The sequence below is a fragment of the Xyrauchen texanus genome, chromosome 4, assembly GCF_025860055.1.
Source record: "Xyrauchen texanus isolate HMW12.3.18 chromosome 4, RBS_HiC_50CHRs, whole genome shotgun sequence".
Classification (NCBI taxonomy): Eukaryota; Metazoa; Chordata; class Actinopteri; order Cypriniformes; family Catostomidae; genus Xyrauchen; species Xyrauchen texanus.
The window spans coordinates 36326143-36345739 of NC_068279.1; the positions used below are offsets into that span (position 1 = coordinate 36326143).

The 19597-nt window shown below is 39.1% G+C and overlaps 1 protein-coding gene across 3 annotated transcripts in view; it reads right to left on the reverse strand.

The window, feature by feature from the left end:
• LOC127636013 (cotranscriptional regulator FAM172A homolog) overlaps positions 1 to 19597 on the reverse strand; it is a 214340-nt gene that overhangs the window by 174955 nt on the left and 19788 nt on the right. For all 3 annotated transcript variants that reach the window (XM_052116378.1, XM_052116370.1, XM_052116387.1), the window contains exons 5-6: positions 15593 to 15658; positions 13224 to 13415 (exon numbers count right to left, since the gene is read on the reverse strand). In XM_052116378.1, the coding sequence (XP_051972338.1) occupies positions 13224 to 13415; positions 15593 to 15658 (258 nt within the window). The remainder of the gene's footprint in view (positions 1 to 13223; positions 13416 to 15592; positions 15659 to 19597) is intronic.

Here is a 19597-nt window from a genome sequence, read left to right on the forward strand (position 1 = left end):
ATTATATGATAACGTAATAAAACTAGGCTTAAAATTGAAAATTTAGAATTATATCAACTGTTAGAAAATAACAATAATCATTTTAAAATAAAATTATAACAGGAGTGTTTTTTGCCTGTGCATTTTACATTTCAAAAGTATTTTGTTACTTTTGGTGTAATTTTTTGCCCCGATTCCTTAATTTTTGACCATGATACCATTTATATGTATACCAAGGCTCTGAATGATTTAAATATTCATATACCATGGTATTTACTCAATACTCAAAGGTTTTTAAAGACTACAGTATTACCATGGTACATGTCCATAGCAACATGGAATTACCATGGTACAATGACAAAACAATAATAGAGGTAATAGAGTGTGACATTCTGGTTCCAGAAGTGAAAATCTTATTCATTTTCTCCATAGGCAAATTGATTTTTAACAACAATTTATAAACCATTAAAGATAGGCCTACCATGAATTCCAAGGTTGTTAATCAATGGTATGCACTTCTGTTGAGGCCATCAGTTCACTTTTTTTTTTTACTTCTTTGTTTAAAAATGTTATTTAATTGCAGAATAATTGGTGAATAACTACACTTTCTATGATCCAGTTGACCAAGATCCACTGAATCAGAAAATTATTCTTCTAAAAATCATAATTTGTGTTCTGCAGTAGAAAGAAAGTCATACATATCTGGGATAGCATGAGGGTGAGTAAATGATGAGACAATCTTCATTTTTGGGTGAACTATTCCTTTAAGTACACAGTCTCCACATTTCAAAATACTTTTTTGCTTCAAATCAAAGTTTGTGATTCACCTCAGACCTGGGTGGTTTGGTTAATGGCTTAGAACTCTTTTAAAGTACTTTTATGAAATCCCTGTGGAACAAATGTGAAAAATACTTCCGTAACCAAAATGCAAAAAAAAAAAAAGTGGGTGGGTGGGCACTGTTGCACTCTATACCATGGTCCTGCCGTGCACCCTTTCAATGACATCCCTGAGTGATTGAACAGAAATCTTTTTACAACAATAAGACCAGATTGTCAGTTCTGATGGTCCACTCAACATAAAAATGATCCCTGGTGAGGGATATGTGAGTGTGTTTATTTACATGTGCGTTTAATGAAAAAGTGTGCCGCGTGAAAGTGAGACAACTGGGACAGTATGGATGAGCCTCCCCTCTTCTCGTGCCTATTCTGAATGTCAGATAAAGGAGCAGAGGTGGGGAGAGTCAGACAAAATTAGGATGCAATCAATAAACACTGTGGGGCCTTTCAATATACATGTCTGCATTAAGGAATGTAAACACTATGCACGTAAATGCAGCCTTGGCTGAAGCACTCCTCAGCACACATGAGGACAATTAACTGGCAAATCGTTTTTTTTTTACATCCAACGACATGGTAAATTGCACGTCAGAGAGCGAGAAAGTGTTAAAAACCATAAAAAAGGCTAACAGAGGAAGCAGAAACTGCAGCCAGTAAGCTGATGAGATTCAAGCAGGGAAAAGGGCTACAAAAATAATGTTTTCTCCTCTTTCTGATCAATTTTTAATTCAGCCCAAGCTTGCCTGCACTCTTCCCAGGCTGGGGTGTGGTAATTATTGCATTTTATTGACAGTGGTGATTCCCATAGAAAAAAAAAAAGAAAAGTGTTTTAACCCTAGAGCAAGTCGCTGCCATGCACGGCCCTTTGAAGGTGTCAAGTTCATTGATTTTAACTGCAGTAAATTCTACACCTTCCAGCAAGTTACTCCCAGTGTCCCAATGCATGCCTCTCTATCTAGTTAACGTCACTGAGAGGCACCCATTTCCCCCTGTACACCCCATATACAGGAAGCATGGCATCTTTCATGCAATAGGCTAGCTTTCAGCTCCTGAGCTATGGATCAACTGACAATCACAAATGGGGGTAAAAAGGGAAAGGAGGGAAGGAAAAAAAAAGCAGGCAAAGGAAGAGATGAGGGAACTTGAGGGATTTAAGGGAGTGAGAGAGAATAGATAGATATAGTGTATAGTATCACACCACGTGCACAAAATGACAGTAAGATGGTGAGCCGATTTTGAAAAAGACATCAATCTGGTGAAAAAAAAAAAGAGCAACATGACAGAAATTAAACAAGATTCCTGTGTTTGAGTTTGCCCGCTTCCCGGCCCCCTTTCAGCCTCCCATTGAAATTCTGGGCAGATACAAACCCCTAGGCTTTTGACACACTTTTGAAAACACCACACCCCCTCTTTCTTTCTAGCAAATCTCTAGAGTCGCTTCTAACTGACTAACAAGAACGGAGAAGGGGGAGGGGGGATACGGATCTTATTTTTTATTAAAGACATTATTCTTAAAGAAATGCCCTTTTTTGTTTCTTTTTCTGACATTTTCTTTTTATTTCTTGGGCATGGAGAGAACCATCAGTAGGGGGGAGGTTTGGGACATGTGTGTGTACATATGAGGGAGAAAGTGGCGCTATGGAGGTCGATTTGGGTCAGGGAGGAAAAGGATAGAGTTTACTGAGGGGGTGCAGGTCAAGGCAATAGCAAAAACAAACATTCAGGGCAGAGATTGAAGCAAAGAAAACATGGATAGGGATGCAGGAGAAATAGGAAATAATATGAGTAATTCAAGAGGATGAGAGAAAGAGAGGTGAGAGTTGCTATGTTTAGGAATAGCATACTACTATACTACTATATTTATGTAGTACGTATAACGCATATAGAATGCTCTAGGGGTGTAAAAATGCATCTAGGTGCAACAATCTGTCAAACAAATGTTGATGCATTGATTAAGGAATTTACGAATCAACTATCATTACTACATAAATACCCAATATGACTGTCTCATATTACACAAGCTTTCTCGCAACTGAGCATGCGAGATTAAAGGGAAAAAAGCGCACTTTGAAATTAAGAAATTGTATGCTGCCAAGTTCATCCTACATAAGATAAAATGGATGGATGGCTACTTCTTATCGGATATCAAATATACATGTAACATATCTATATGTACAATATTACGTCTTGATAACATTCCTATGCATATCATGTAATGCATTTTTTTTTATAATTTTTGATAATCGTTCCAAAATAATCAAATTGAATCTTGACCAAATTTCAGATTTCACGATGTATATTCATCATTAGATAAAGAATAATAGCAAATCGTTACACCCCTAGTATGCACATTTTCTGTATGTATGAAATACCTGGATGACCGAAACTACACTTGCCAAGTGTAAAACAGAACACATTGTGAGGATACTGCATCCCACAACGCAATGTGACTTGACCTTGACCAACATTTTGAAACGGTCATCACTGGATATTATACGGTCTCTGTAATACTTACTTTTAATTGGTCAACTGCAGAATTCCGAGGTCTGTTTTTTTTTATAATTGACTGTTGTCACAAGTAAATGATCATGGTAGTTTCATGTCTCTCATAAAACTTAGTGGTCTCTTCCTTCCCACAGAGTAAAATACTGTCAACTCAAATCAATATTTTAAGTCCATTCTGAGGGCTAAAGTTTTGTATAATGACTGCTAAACTAGATAATTGTCCGTTGCCCAAGGTAAATGATTTCATACATAGTTGTGCTAGTTTCATGCCTATCATGACTCAGTTGTCTTTTTTTGGAAGAAAAAAAACTCAAATCAATATTACAAGGTCATTCTTAGGTCTATTTTTGGTATTATGACAGCTAAACTGGATCATTGACCATAGCCCCAGGTAAATGATTCCCTACACAATTGTACTAGATTCATGTCTCTCGTAGCACTCTGTGGTATCTTTCTTCCCACATAATAATATAATTTAAACTCAAATCCATATTTCAAGACCAGTTCTTTATTTATTCGGTAAGTAGCCATTTATAAGGTGGGATGATGTACAGTCAGCCATTCATTATCGCAAAGTAAACCTCTTCAGAGTGATGAAGAGGTTCCCTGCACTTCATGGCGGCTGACTGTACGTTGCTCCTTTTAATATTGCATATTTTTTTACATACCATTATTAAAAACGTTTTCCTCACAACCGCCATATTTGTTACCATCAATGGCAAGAAGAAATGGCAGTGAATAAAAAAACAACCATGAAACGATGTCAAGAAAAACATCAAAAAATTATTTTGATACATGCCAAGTCCTAGGAAAAGTGTATACAGGTCTGAGGTTAGCAGAAATATTGGCAAATTTGACTATGGCCGCCAAATATGATGTGTCTGAAAAAAAGTCTGAGTGAGAGAAGGGGGGGATGCTGGTGAGAGGTGTTGGAAGACTTGCATTATATTTATTGCCTCTGTCAAGAGCTCGTTTTCACTCATGCTTCCTGAGAGCCACTAGTGGGGAAAAGATCTCAAGTCTTCAGCATGAGATCTAGTGAGAGAGAGAGAGATAGAGAGAGAGAGAGTGAGAGAGAGAGAGAGAGAGAGAGAGAGAAATCCTCTCACCTTTTCCAGTCACGTCCTCGTGTTAGCCTCGGCAACATTTTGGCTGGGTCAATGTCAGAGTAACTGCAGGCTTAAACAAGATGCTCTGAGTGAGCAATAAATCCGGCTCTGTGAGAGAGAGAACGGCCGAATCCAGACGATAGAGGAGGGAGGGGCTGCTCATAAGCGTTTAAATCAGCAAGTACCTTTGCCATTTGAAAATACTGCATAAAAAAAATGCATGTATAACCATACCAGCAAAAACACCAAGCTAGTTTACGGTACAGGCAAACAGGTTGTGTTGTAAGCTGGGGTGACTTGTCCCTGTTAAAAAGACCAGCTTAGGCCAGCTATTCCAATACTGCCTTAATCTGGAAATGGTTTGGTGCTGGTCTAGCAGGTAGCCATTCCGTTCAACTATAGTCTGATGAAGCTGGTTGACCAAGTGTTCTTATTAAGGCTGGGAACCAGCATCCTGGTCTTTTAAGGAGGGGTAAAATAGGGTGACATTAAAAGTAGTAAGACTGTACAAATACAGGAATTGTGGGACCAAAAAAAAATTATGTAAGAAAATAAAATGTCACATACCACAATAAATTCATGTACAAAATTCAAACTGATGTCCAATTTTTCAATTAGTGTTACATCCAACCCCACTAACTGTTACAACCATTCCCGATAGTTGGGTTCATGTACAAAATTCAAACTAATGTCCATGTTTTCAATTAGTGTTACAACCAACACCACTAACTGTTACAACCCATCCCGATTGTCGGGTTGCAGCAAGAGAACTCTTTATACATGTTACTAATTAACAAAGTTTAGGCATAATTAGAGGACTTTAATTTGTTGCAGGTATTTACAGAAAGATTATATATAAAAGTTTGTGACATATTTTGAGCACAAAAAACACAGAGTTGCAGACAAAATGTGTTATAGCACTCCCCTACCCAAATCAGGCATTTTGTTATTTGACCCTGCAATAAGAGTAAAGTCAAACTCCCACAGTTCCTCGAACCTCCACCATTTTCTGAACTTGTTTCCTGCTCTCTTCCGTTCAAGCTCTTCTGCTGCTGACAGGGCCAGAAGGTAATGATTCCGCTTCCATGATGCAACAGGCAGAGCTGTCGGCAGTCAGGAGTTAAACTCATGAAGGAATAAGCTGTCATTAAGCAAGCTTGCTTTCCTTCTCAAACACACACACGTTCTTACACATACAGTCTCTCTCTGCAGCCCAGCTGTCAAGACTCCGGCCCTTTTTCCCAGTGCTGCCACTTCGGCCTGCTGTGGACGTCCATAGTCTGTCACATACTCTCCACTCTGGGAATAACACACACTCTTCTCTTACATACTACACATGAGTTACAGTAGGAGTGTGTATGTGTGCACCTAAAAAGTAATAGTTTGAGTACAAAAGTACCCAAGAAAGTAACCTAAATATGACAAAACCTCACTTTGGTGATTTTCAGGGACGTTTCTAATAGGAAATACATTGCTAATTATTTTATTGTTAGGGTTTATCAACAGTAATTATAATAAGCAGCCAAAAGCAGGCAAAATGTCTTCGTCTGATTGATTAGAGAAGTAATAGTAAGCCACATGATTACAGGAACCATTCATGTCCACAGCACAAACAGAACGTGACAAGTTATTCACCAAAGTTTAATCCTTAGGATTAGCTCTTTTGAAAACCCATAACCAACAGTAATAGTAAACATAACGTTTGGCCAACCTCGCACCATTAACCAATGTTACTTCTATATTGATTTAAAAACTGAACAAATGGACATATACACCTTGAAAAATATCTTCATTGTACCTCAGACAATGATGACTATTTCCAAAACAGCAATAAACCAAGCACAACCAAACTGAGAGGAAAAGCAATAAAGAAATGCATAATTGTCAAGGTCTCGGTGAGTCCAGCGGTTTGCTCCTTTGTGTTTACGTTCTCTTCGTGTTTTTCAGGTGCTGCTGGCTCACGGAATCAGCATTTCTATGGGAACCCTGATTGTTTCCATGGGAACGCTGATCATGCCAACTTTCAGCGGAAGAGCGACACCTGATCGTGACTTGTTATCTGCCAATATTTACCCCACTCTGTTTCGTGTTCATGGCTAGATTGTTGTAGTGTGTAAGGTTACTCACCACTCTCTCGGTTGTGTTTTTTCTATATTGTTTGCCAGTCTTTGCCATGGTGCTTGTTGGTTGTATCGCTTGCCTTGACGCTTCACCTGAGTATTCATCATCAGTTATCTCTCTACACCGGATCTGCTCTTCACACTACCACGACACACATACATTTTCTAACACACTATCCTCCAAATGATTCCTCGCAGATCTGCTCTTCACACTACCATGATGCACGCAGACCTACAAACACACTATTCTCTAGAGTATTCCTCGTGGATCAGCGCTCTACCCTACCACTACGCATACAAGCCTACGAACACACTCTCCATCTCCAAGCTGCAGTCGGTGCCGGGGTCCCCTCACGCTTTGCCAGCTCTGCTGTGTTTATTATTCAACAAATTCTGATTCTTTGCCTCCGTACTTGGGTCTCTGGTCTCATCTTTTGACAGAACAATCTAGCTAAGGATGGATCCAGTGGAGGACATTAACCTTCAGTCTGTGCTCACACAGCAGGGAGCTTTGTTGGGTTGCCAGCAGGACCAGATCTTTGTCTCCAACCGTGTCATTGAGATGATGGTGTCTCAGCTTGCGGAGCTTACATCACTGGTCCAACGACTTTGCCCGCCTCCCGATACTGGTCCCACTGCAGAAGCTCCCACGATGGACCCAGCAATTCACCTCAGCATTGGACACTCGGAACCCTGTCTCAACTCTCCTGCTATATTCTCGGGTGAGGCGGGGTCATGACACACATTCCTCTCTCAGTGATCACTGTTTTTCTCGCTGCAGCCCTCTGGATTCCTCTCAGAGACAGCTAAGGTTGCTTTTGTCATAAAGTTCCTGTCCAGGAGGGCGGGCGAGTGGGGAACCGCTATGTCGGACAATGGCCGCTCATGCTGCTCATCGTTCCAGGAATTCCCAGCAGAGCTCTGCCAAGTCTTAGATCATTCGTCCCAAGACAGTGAAGCAGCGAGGGTTCTTGCCGGTTTGGTCCAGGGTAACAGGTCAGTCGTGGACTATGCCATCGAGTTCCGCACCCTCGCTGAATCTTGTGAATGGAATGATTGGGCACAGTGGGATCAGTTCCTGAATGGATTACCTGATACTGCCCAGGATGAAATCTAAGCCTTGGACTTGCCTACCCGTTTTGATGCCCTGGTGGATCTGGCCATTAGAGTGGACCAGTGTCTCACGCTTCGACGCAGCCGACATCGTTCTCCACATCCCAAGCTGGCTGACTGTCACCACCACCCCACTCCTGCTGCTGGGTCATCGGAACTGCAGTCCGAGGTACTGCTGTCACCAGAAGAGAAGCAGCGGATTTTGCCTCTTCTCTGCTGGTGCCGGTGATGTCTCCGCAAACTGTCCCCGTCGTTGGGAAGGCGGTTACTGTTGAGCGCAACTCCACTGAGCAAAACCCCCTGCAATACGGACTCTTCTCCCGGACCTACTGCAGTACGGACAGACTAGCCTTTCTGTCTCTGTCTTGATTGACTCTGGAGCAGAGGGCAATATCCTGGATGTAATATCCATGGCTTCCTGGTGGTGGATTCCAGTGGTCAAGCTGGACAAGCCCAACACTGCATACTCCATTAGTAGCACGCCCCTGGCCATTATCACCCATTCCACCAAACCACTCACCCTTGTCTTCGGCAACCATTCGGAACAGTTGTCCTTCCTCCTGGTCCAGTCTCCAGACTGGTCAACCAATTCTCTTCTTGCCTGGAGTCTGTATTGTCTGTCCCATTGTTTTAACACCGCTGTCTCTCCTGTCCAGTCTTGTGTCTCAATTCAGGATGAACAGGCAGATTTATCCGGAGTAACCGTGGCATACCATGATCTGAGGGCGGTGTTCAGTTATTCCAGTGCTGCAACCCTTCATCCTTATCACCTGTATGATTGCGCATTTGATCTGCTTCCTGGTACTTCTCTGCCACGAGGTTGGTTATATTCGCTCTTTGTTCCCGAGAGGGAGGCCATGAATGAATACATCAATGATTCTCTAGCAGCCAGTCACATCCATCCTTCCTCTTCTCCTGCAGGGTCGGGGTTCTTCTTAGTGGAAAATATGGATGGCTCGCTTTGACACTGTATAGATAATCGGGGGCTGAATGACATCATGGTGAAGAATCATTATCTTTTTCCATTGATGCCTTCAGCTTTCGTACTCTTGCAGGGAACGTCCGTCTTTAAGAAGCTGAACCTACGCAATGCTTATCACTTTGTTCAGATCAGGGAGGGGGAGACCTATAGGAGGGCACTTTGTATATTCGGTTATGCCTTTCAGATTGGTCAAGAGCCCCGCTGTCCACATGGTGGACCGATTTGTGTTTGTTTACTTAGATGATATTCTGATATTCTCCCAGAATATCAAGGATCATGTATAGCATGCCAGGCGGGTGCTTCAGCGACTGCTAGAAAACCAGCTGTTCATTAAGGCAGAGAAGTGTGCTTTTCATGCACAATCAGTTCCATTCCTGGGGTTCATCGTCTCGTCCGAGGGAGTGTGCATGGATCCAGTAATGATCAGAGCAGTTTCCGATTGGCCAACCCTAGATTCCCGCAAATCGTTGCAAATGTTATTGGGTTTGGCCAATCTTTATTGCCGTTTCATTCGAAATTACAGCCAGCTTGCCGCGCCTCTTGACCTCCATCCGTTTAGCTGAAGCCACGTTTTCTAAATTACAAGAGAGGTTTACTACCACTACCATTCTAAAAACTCCCAACCCTTCACATCAGTTCATGGCGGAGGTGGATGCCATCATGAAGGTCATTAACCCAGTGGTGGTCCGTCTCAAATTGCCCCCTTCCTCAGTCATGTCCACCCCAAGTGTCATGTCTCCAGAATTAAATGTCTCGGTGAGTCCGCTGGTTTTTTCCTTCTGTGTTTATGTTCTCTTCATGTTTTTCAGGTGCCGCTGGCTCGCTGAATCAGCATTTCCACGGGAACCCTGATTGTTTCAATGGGAACGATGATCATGCAAACTTTCAGCGGCACCTGATCGTGATTTGTTCTCTGGCAATATTTACCCCACTCCGTTTCATGATCATGGCTAAATGTGTGTAAGGTTACTCACCACTTTTTCTCTCTCTGCCCTAGTCGGTCCTGTTAGGTGTTTTATATATTGGTTGACAGTCTTCGCCTTAGTGCCCGGATTGTGCTTACCAATCTGTTGGTTGCATCACTCGCCTTGACGCTTCACCTGATTATTCCTCATCGGTTGTCTCTCTACACCGGAGCTGCTCTTTACACTACCACGATAAACACAAACCTACGAACACACTATCCTCCAGAGGATTCCTCACGGATCTGCACTCCATCTCCAAGCTGCAGTCGGTGCTGGGTTCCCCTCACGCTACGCCAGCTCTGCTATGTTTAATATTCAGTATATTCTGTTTCTTTGCCTCTGTACTTGGATCTCTGTTCTCAATTTTTGACAATAATAGATTCAATTGAGATAATAGGCAAATAGGTAGAAATTATAGAATATGTAAGAGCACAGGAAAGAATGATGATGAAAAAACAAATTCTAATAAAAACAAGTCATGACTTGATCCATTCACTGCAGAAAGACTGGACTGAGAGGAGAGTGCTTAATTACTGTAACCTGTTTAATTCCTCTGTCCTCCAAAACTGTTAGTTATTTCTGGGTTATTATTTCTATTTTTTAGACTGCTGCAGTTCTCCTTTGGCCAACTTCCTCTAAAAGCTGCATTGTTTTCTCTGAAAATAAGCTAATGAAGATAGTGGTGACCAGTGAATTCATACAAGTCACACAAAAAAGCAACAAAATTATTTGACTTAGGGCTGGACTAAACTACACAACTTTAACACTGAATTTAGCTCTGATTTGCAGTCAGGCTGAGTCAATGCCTGTATGCATTAGGTGGCGCTAGTCTGCAGATTTTGGGCCAGTCAAAGATAACAGATTTCACAGAAAATCATGTAGTATATGACGGGCACAGACTCTGATTTCTTGCCCTCATTATATGATTCCATTTAGTCAGAGTATATCAAATATGTTTGATATTTTAGAGACAAATATAGTGAAAATCTCCTAGTTTATGATGCTCCACAACTCAACTATGAAGCTATAAGCCAGTTGAAAGTGCAGGGCCACAAAGCTCAAGAAATAGAGTTAGCAAACAAATACTAACTATCCAACTCACCTCCAACTCACGTTGCTGTCTCTAGCATCTTCCAAACCAAAACCACACCCAAATGCTCTTAGCCCATGTCTTTCATGACTCAGAACACAGATTAACAGGAACAGCAGTACTCCCATACATCTATGGTTGTTTATATATATCATGCAGTTCCTAGAATGGGAGGGTGTGTACTTCCACATGAGATTGTGTTCAGATGGACTTAACAGGCAGGCAGTATGCGATCTGAGTCTTTGGGTGTGTGACATCCAATTATTATCTGTAGTCCAACACATAATTTGTAAGTGAGAAACCTAGCATTTTAGTAAAATCCAGCCTTTAGTCTCATAGGTAATTGACTTGAGACTTGACTTAGACTCATATACAACTGACTTGACTTGGACTTCAAAAGAGGCTTCATGTGTACAAGGAGATATTTCTCTCTGAATATTACGAAACATACAAGGCAGCCTCTCATAGAAGAAATGAATAGCCTTGCAACAGGGTTTAAAAAACATACCTGCAAAATAGTAAAGTGTTGCAAAAAAGAGATTTAAGACTTGACAAGGACTTATGGCAAAAGACTAAGACTTCTGACTTGATTTGGACACCGTGTCAGAGACAAACAAACATGTTTCTTGGTCACAAAGTTCTACAGCCAACATCAAATGTATAAGCAACTCAAATCAAACTGCTTTATTTCCATGCTGCAATATTTCTACCCTATAATCTTTAATAAAGCTTCACAGGACAGATCAGGCAGCAATGAAATCTGTTTGTGATAGAGTAACCAATTCCCCTCTGAATAAAACACCTGATAAAATAACAGACTGATCTCACATCAAAGCACATTCGGCACATGGCCTCAGGTGGCCTTGTTTATCACAGAGGAAATTCCAAACACAAGCCGTCACTTTAAGAATCACAGAGCGCATACGTACCCCCTCAGCAATTCAGATATAGCAAAGTGACAGCCACATCCCCTCTGTCATACTGATACACACACAACAAACTTGGAATCTCTCTTCCTGTAAATGCTATTATGATGAAGTCACAGCAAAGCTGGGGTCATTATTTAGAATGATAAATGGTCGGCACCACACACTGCATTCTCAGTACGCCCCCGGAACGCAGCTCCACGGCAAACGCAATAAGCCGCCTTACTGTCTACCACACGCACATACATACTTGCCGTCCCTGTCCATCTTTTCACAGCAAAAAGTGACTTTGCCTGCAGACATCAATGTGGGAGTGAGTGTGTACGTGTGTGTGTTTTATAATATTTAGATGGAGGAGCGAGGGAGATCTCCCTTAAGTCAATTTGAACGCACGGCCCGATGAAATTACACAGGTAGCGGCGGGCAGAGTGACAAACGACTAGCCGCAATGGACGGAAATATCTCCACTCGGGGATACGTTCTCCAAAAGAGAAAATAAATGAAAATCTAAATTACAGTTTACAGTACACACATAACTGCAAAATAGCTCCTTTTGCTGGGTAAATAAATATCCAAGGATTGGAGGGAAAGACAGCTGTTGCTCAGACAACAAGCAGGTGATATTATTTTTACTGATAATTAACAAGTGGTTCTTAACTAGTGACACCAAAATTTGTCCTAGGTCTGTTCTGATAGGGTTGCAGACAGTGGTGGGGGGTCTAAATACAAATACTGTAAGAAAATGTAACTAATCATGTGTTTATGGAAGAACAATAAATAGGCTTATACATTTTTAAATGGTAGGAGAAGACACTTCCCATATCTTTTGTGATCGATATTAAAGTTTCTATGTCCATTTAAACTGGACAGTATTCTGGTGCAGATTCATCTGCTAGCCAAATTAGGCAGATGCCAATATGGACAGGTCATATGATATTTCCTCATCCTTGGGAAACATGAACAGAACTATTCAAGGTAAGAGAGAGAAAAATTAGACCCTGACTACATCAAATAGAAGATCATGAGCGTGAAACTAAATAAATTAATAAATAAAAATACATTTGAGACAATTTCAGTTTATCATGTTCATTGTAATTTTACTTACTTTACATTTTTGACATAAGAACATTTTTATTTACTTTTGCACGAAAAATAATTGTGGATTGCCACTGGATGTCAAATGTAAAATCTCTTAAAAGACAGTTAAACAAAACACTGTTTTAAACCATGCAAAAAACAGACGTACACAAGCACAACTTCCAATGGAGGTTCCTTAAATACCGCCTGTCCCTTTACACAGTGTAATCTTTCCTTCTCAATTAATGCAATGCTAGCAGTTTCTCATTAAAGACACTATATTATTACTTGATTGACTGCTGACTTCAGAACAACATGGACAGCATAAATAGTCCCAATTAAGTTAATAATTAGTCTGATAAAAAAATAATTTAATAAAATGAATACTGCACACGCAACACTGCCGATAACTAAGAAACTACTTTACAACTGAGGTCAAATGTAAATGAACAACATATCATGCTAAAATACTAATTTTGCTAATCTAAAAACATAATCAACAAGACAAAATGAAACCCACCTCTTTGGCGTGGTTAATGAAGGGGATCTGTGTCCCACTGTCGAGATCTTCATTAATGATGAGTCGTCGAGCCCATTGGCCTGCCCTCACCACTCCACTCAACTGGATCAGAACCATGAGCTTCTCTGGATTACTGAGGGCATCCTCGCTCACATAAATAAAGCTTTTTGGTTCATCCTCAGCTGCATCAACCTGATGGAATATATTTATATAAAATAAACATTATATAAAATGATAAAAATCAATATTCAAAAGAGATATTGCCCGCCAACTTGTACAGGGAACAGGGTGGCTCACAATAAAACGCACTAGAGTTTACGCTGTCAGAGAATGTTTCAAATGCATCGCTTTCATTGGGGATTGTTAGGACATACTGGCAAACCGCTAGAAAATGTGACACTGTCATGTGACCAAAAGTTGAGAAATGTTAAACTTTCACAGCAATGCACTCTGAGCCTGTCATCGATCAACCAATGAGAATTACAGACAGGTGGGTCAAGTTTTCGAAAAGCCTATCCACCAAATGCTCCATCATAGCTTTCTCTAGCGTGCTAGCGCCCTAAATCTATCAAATGACTTGGCATGCTACAGTTCACTAATGTTTGTTTCACTTACTACAGGACTAAGTAGAACAAGAAACCTAAAATGCATCATTTAGCCAAACTTGGCAAACTCAGTGAGCCACGATTTGATTATAATATGTTTTTGTGTTGTTTTTTTTTTGCAGCTCTTCAATCCCCTGATGTGTGTCAACAACTATAGTTACTCTTATTAAAGTGGGGCAGGACACTACAGGAACAGCGGAGTGAGTCATAGCCTGGAATCATTTCTTACGAACCACGCTGCATGCTGAGCGACACTGCCAGCTGCTGAGGACAGTGCTGATTTCATTACACTGCAACAAATCCTGTGTGCTGATCAAACCCTGAAATTAATATATATGAGAAAATAATGTTTATAATGTTTAGAAGAGTGCGATATATTGGAAGCTGTTATATTATTTGCAGACAACTAGGAAAATATAATAATTTTTAACAATATCAATAGTGAAATGACAGCTGATCATTTTAACCGATAATGTGTTATGGTATTTTTGCTGGTAATGTGTAAGACATCACCATGCTTCATGAAGTAATAAGTCAAACCGGTGCAAAAAGTGGCATCTGTATATTACTTACAGTTCATTCAGACAGAGAGCAGTGTATTTTTATATTGTTGCTCTTTGTGCACACAAGGCAGACGAACAACTTTGGCTGTTGCACTGTGTCTCTCACTTTTAGCGATGCTTTGCCAAGTTAAATGTCTTGCTGTTTTTGAATGCAAGAAAAAAAAACCTGTGTGGTCATCCCCTGGCATCTGTTGTTCACATACTGTACAAATACTCTTTATAGGTTGCGAGTGAACAATTATGATTGCTGTATTCTACTAATTGAGACCTTTCCAACGATGCACGCCACATCACTGTCCGAACATATGATGTTTTTTACGAGTCCTATTATGATTATTAGCATATTTCATAAATTCTGAAACAGAGCACATATATTCATATTTGTTAACAAATGAAAAACAATTAGCTAAGAGTGTCTTATTGCCTACGCACATTATAAAGTACAGATTCGAGCTGCTCCAGTTGAAAGAATAAAACCCAAATAAGCTAAATTAATTGCCACGATTTGCTGTTGCTTATCAATTATTTGTATCAGTCAAAAAATTCCATATCAGTGCATCCCTAAACACACTGGATTTTGTTTGTCTTTCAATTCTCTTCCTATTCTACTTTTTTCATATATTTTGTCTTTCATACACCATTCTTTCTTTTGATAAATGGATTTAAACAGCCACGTGTAGTTGGTCACAGGTAGCTTTGCCTATGAAACTCTGTGAAAGACAACAATAAAGACTCCAAGAACATCATTTGGTAAATGCTCTCTACAAATAAAATAGCTCATAAAAGCCGTTGCAAGCATTGTACAGGTGATTTATGTACAGTAATATACAGTGCTTTTAAAAGGCCATAAATTCTACTTCTACCAAGTGCAAACACCCACTATCAAAAATGAAGTTTAGTTTAATGATATACCTCTTAAAACATACAATAATAATATTATTGTTTATATGAATGTGGTGTGGTGATGACACTATATGAATATCTTTGAGATATTAAATTTGAATAGGAGATATTTGAAAAATATAGTTAGGTTTCGAAGAATACCATCCTTAAAATCCAGTTTTCTGACAATATAAACCAATGTAATGTTATATAACTATATAAAGCGCAACAACATGCATTTCACAATAATTTTGTTTAGATTCAAACTGCATGCATCACAAGTTTTTTTCACAATATTTTTCTTTTAAACTTTACTTACAGGAAGGATCTCTTTCTTCAGGTTGCAGTCTTTCTCCAGGCGTTCATAAATATACTTTGTAATGATCTACAGGATACAAGAGAGACATCTTTATATGACTTCCAAACTCATTTTAAAAATGACCTGTGCTTCCAGTCAAAATAGCATAAAAAGCATAACACAGAATTGCAGGTAATTATAGAAGATATTCTACTACCTAGATATTAGATTGTGTGTTCTAAAGTATACAAATATTACCATCACATACAGCTAGTGAAACAAACAAAAGTAAACAAATGTAAGCCAACCTGCTGCAACATCCTTTTCCATTTACAACAAACAAAATCAAACACACATTTTAAGATTTTGATCAATAAAAAAAGAAAAGAAAAAGAAACATCATTATGTTGTAACAGACAATGTCTCTTGCTCAAGTGAAAGTAGAAGGCGGGCTCCGGATTAACATTTAAGAAGACTTTAATTCAAAACAACACAAAGATTTTCAACTCAGCATAAACACTGACGCATACACAAAGCTTTGTGCGTCTCTCTCACTCTTTCTCCAACTGGCGTCTCCGGCACCTCTTTATCCCTCTCCCGTCTGATTGGGATTATTCAGCACCGGGCATCCATCCTTACAGCCCAGCCATGCCCTCCTCCTCAATACAGATGTAAAATGAATAAGAACTATTTAAGATTCTGCACTACTTCTAGGCACCTAATCAAATAAGCAACATCACAACACTGACCATGATAACTCTTTTGTACAAAAGGTCAAATTTCCATGCTTTCAATGAAGCTCACAAAATGCTGTTTAGAGCATTCTGAAATTTTCACTATAAATATTTTAGCAGTATTATGCAAATGTAGAATATTCGTCCAATTTAAGAACAAAAATGCACATTCAGATGCTAAAACTGTGTATTTGAATTTTGGATTTGTGCCAAGCACTGACGATTACTTCAGATCGATCACATTTTTGCACTAAAAAAAGGCAAGACACAGTGCCACAAATACAGTTTAACAGAAACCTGGTGTCTCAAGATGTTTTTTAAAGTTCTTTTTAATTAGACATTTCGTCTATAAAAACAGCGCTCCTGTACGAGAATCTGAATAAACAAAAACAAAGTGAAACAAAGACGTTCTTCTAGCACACGTTTAGATAGAACAACAAATTGATGATTGCAAAAGCATTCAATGTGAACAGCCCCTTACAGGTGGTGGTGGTCATTGGCCATTGCATCTTGCTCATTTATAAGCATTTCTCAGATTAAGCAATGAGTTGTTCAAATACTTTTTAAGATGTTCAACTTGGAAATATGCATCTGTCTCGAGATCCTCGTGTTCGGTTCCCTTCTATTGTGTCCCGTCTGATTGAACAGCCCCTGGGCCTGGGCTCATACTCTTGAGCCGCTTCACAACCGAGTTCAGCCGAATACCACAGCTATCTGTGAATATTGCTACTCTACATACAACTATACTGGAAAAAAAAAAAACTATGTGGTATTTCACTGTTATTATAGCTTGAGTCTGTAGTAGGAATCAGTGCAAGTGTAACACCATGTAAACAGTCTATTGAAACATTTTCCCCCTTTTTTACTTTTGATTTAACATTTGAAAAAATGGACCAGCTAAAACATTTTAGTTATTTATTTTATGCACATTAGTTGAAAATGGAATGCTTTTTTTTACAGAAATGCTATTTGCAGTAATATAACAATGCTGTACAGTTTATATATTTAATGTGGAAACAATGTCAATTTAAAAAAAATCTGATTATTTGAAAATATTTATGGTAAAAATTCGAACTTAGTTTATCTGCCCAGACTTTTGGATGCCACCCCAATGTTTATGCAAAGTACATGCAGTTTAACTCTATCACAGCTCTGTTGGTACATTCAGTGCAATTGAATGGTGGTCAAAATGCACATTAAGGTGGCCTAAAGTAATCCATATGACTCCAGTGATTGAATCCATGTCTTCAGAAGTAATATGATAAGTGTTGATGATGAACAGATTTAATAATTTTTTACTTTAATATATAATCTCCATTCACACATATAAGCATGCAGACAAACGTTTAATATACCGTAGATTTGCAAACTAAACGTAATGCAAGAAACTTGAATACACAAAAAATAGATAGTAAAAAAAAAAACCTTTATTGATTTCACACTATGTTTAAAGTAATTTACCTTTGAACTTTTTGGCAAAAACTTTGTGTTGTCCACCACGAGCTCTCTTCATCCAAAATGGCAGCCAGCCTAAAATATGCTTGCTTAAAAATCAATCAAATTCTGCATCACATGGTTTCCCATGGAATCTTAAAAAAAAATAGGCTAGGTTTACTAAACTTCATATTATTATCGCTTCACTCAAATTAATTAGCAAAGTTTCTTTATTATTAGGAGTATAGCATAATCTCAATATCTTGTGTCACACATATAGCATATAAATAAGGAAAGTTGACAGCGTTACATTTTCAGTAAAATATGTTTATTTCAATGAGCAATATTTGCTGAAGCAAGGAATTATTTTTTTCAGCATGTATAGGCGCTGTCAGCCTAAAGCAGGGCAAATCTGGAGTACAAGCAGCGTGTTGATGTATGGTGTGTTTATCCCTCCAGCAATATTGCTAAAGAACATGTACACAATGCAATTTCAACCCCTGGACAAAAGTTTCATGGTTCAGTGACATGAAAAACTTTGAGCGTTTCTTTCTTGTTTTGCTTTTGCTCACAATCTTTGACAGCTGAAAATACAATGTTTTAAGAAGTGGATGGCAAATGCGCTAACGAAGCGTGGATCTTTAATAGTGGCTGTGATTTAGCATTAGTCAGCAGAACAGCCCCCTATTATGGGGCTTATCTTCTAGGAAACACTGTTCCTCTCATGCTGAGAGGACTTTGTGGAGGACTTTGTGTACCGAACAAGAATGAGGCGTGAAGGTGAAGGAGCGGTATCCGTGTCTCACGGCTGTCAGCTCTTCTGGTGTCACTGTATGTGTGAGGTCTTAATCTGCAGTAAAACTGAGCTGCTGGATAAAGTTAGTGTGATGCACAAGGTCATTTTCTAAACCTCTCTACTATCCTATAAATAAAAATTTATCAGAATTCAACAATTACCATATTTTTTTATAAAAGGTTTTTTCGCCTTTTTCATTTGTCATTCAACATTGTTTTCTTACAATATATAAAAAATAAATATAAATGCAACAATTAATTTATTTTTTAGATTTGCAACTAAAGTTTAAAATCATTGCAAATGCCAAGTCACTAATTTTTGGCCAAGACCTCATCTATGGACAAACACACACCCATATACACAAAACTTTGAGCATCCTAGCATCACGGTTTTCCAAATCATGTTGTACCAGAGAAAGTTTTTAAAAGTCTCTATTTTTGATGAAGGAAACTCCCATTCCAGTGTGGATGAGAAGTGTAAACATATTAAGATCAATATGTTTTCAACCAAAGATGCCAGCTAGCCAAATTGCTTAACCTTGATGACATATTTACATTAGTATAATTTTCTAAATAACAAATGTTTTAATTTTTAAGACATTAAAACGGTAATTTAAAGTAGTTGTTCCATCAACAGGCCCAAAACTTTCTTGTTGAGCCCAATCATAAAAAGACCAAAAGAGAATGGCACATTCATTTGTAACTTTAAATGCAAAGACTGGAGAGATAAAAAATCACAACACCTGTATATTAATTTACACACGCAATCATGCAATCCGAAATTCTCTTAGACATTTCTTTAGACACAATCATAATGTTTACATACTTATTTAAAGCCATTAGGCATAGCCTAAGCTATTGCTTATTTGATTACAAACACCAAAAGTACATTAGGCTCAAATGAGCTAATGCAATGGGATATTAGCACTCATAAGCGGTCAGCCGGCCTAAATGAGATGACGGATATCTCTATCGGCTGTGGCGAAGGCAGCGACAGCACTGACGCTAGGAAGACATGGGCAGCTCAACAGTACCTAATTCACTAAATGTCAAGCTCTCCGAT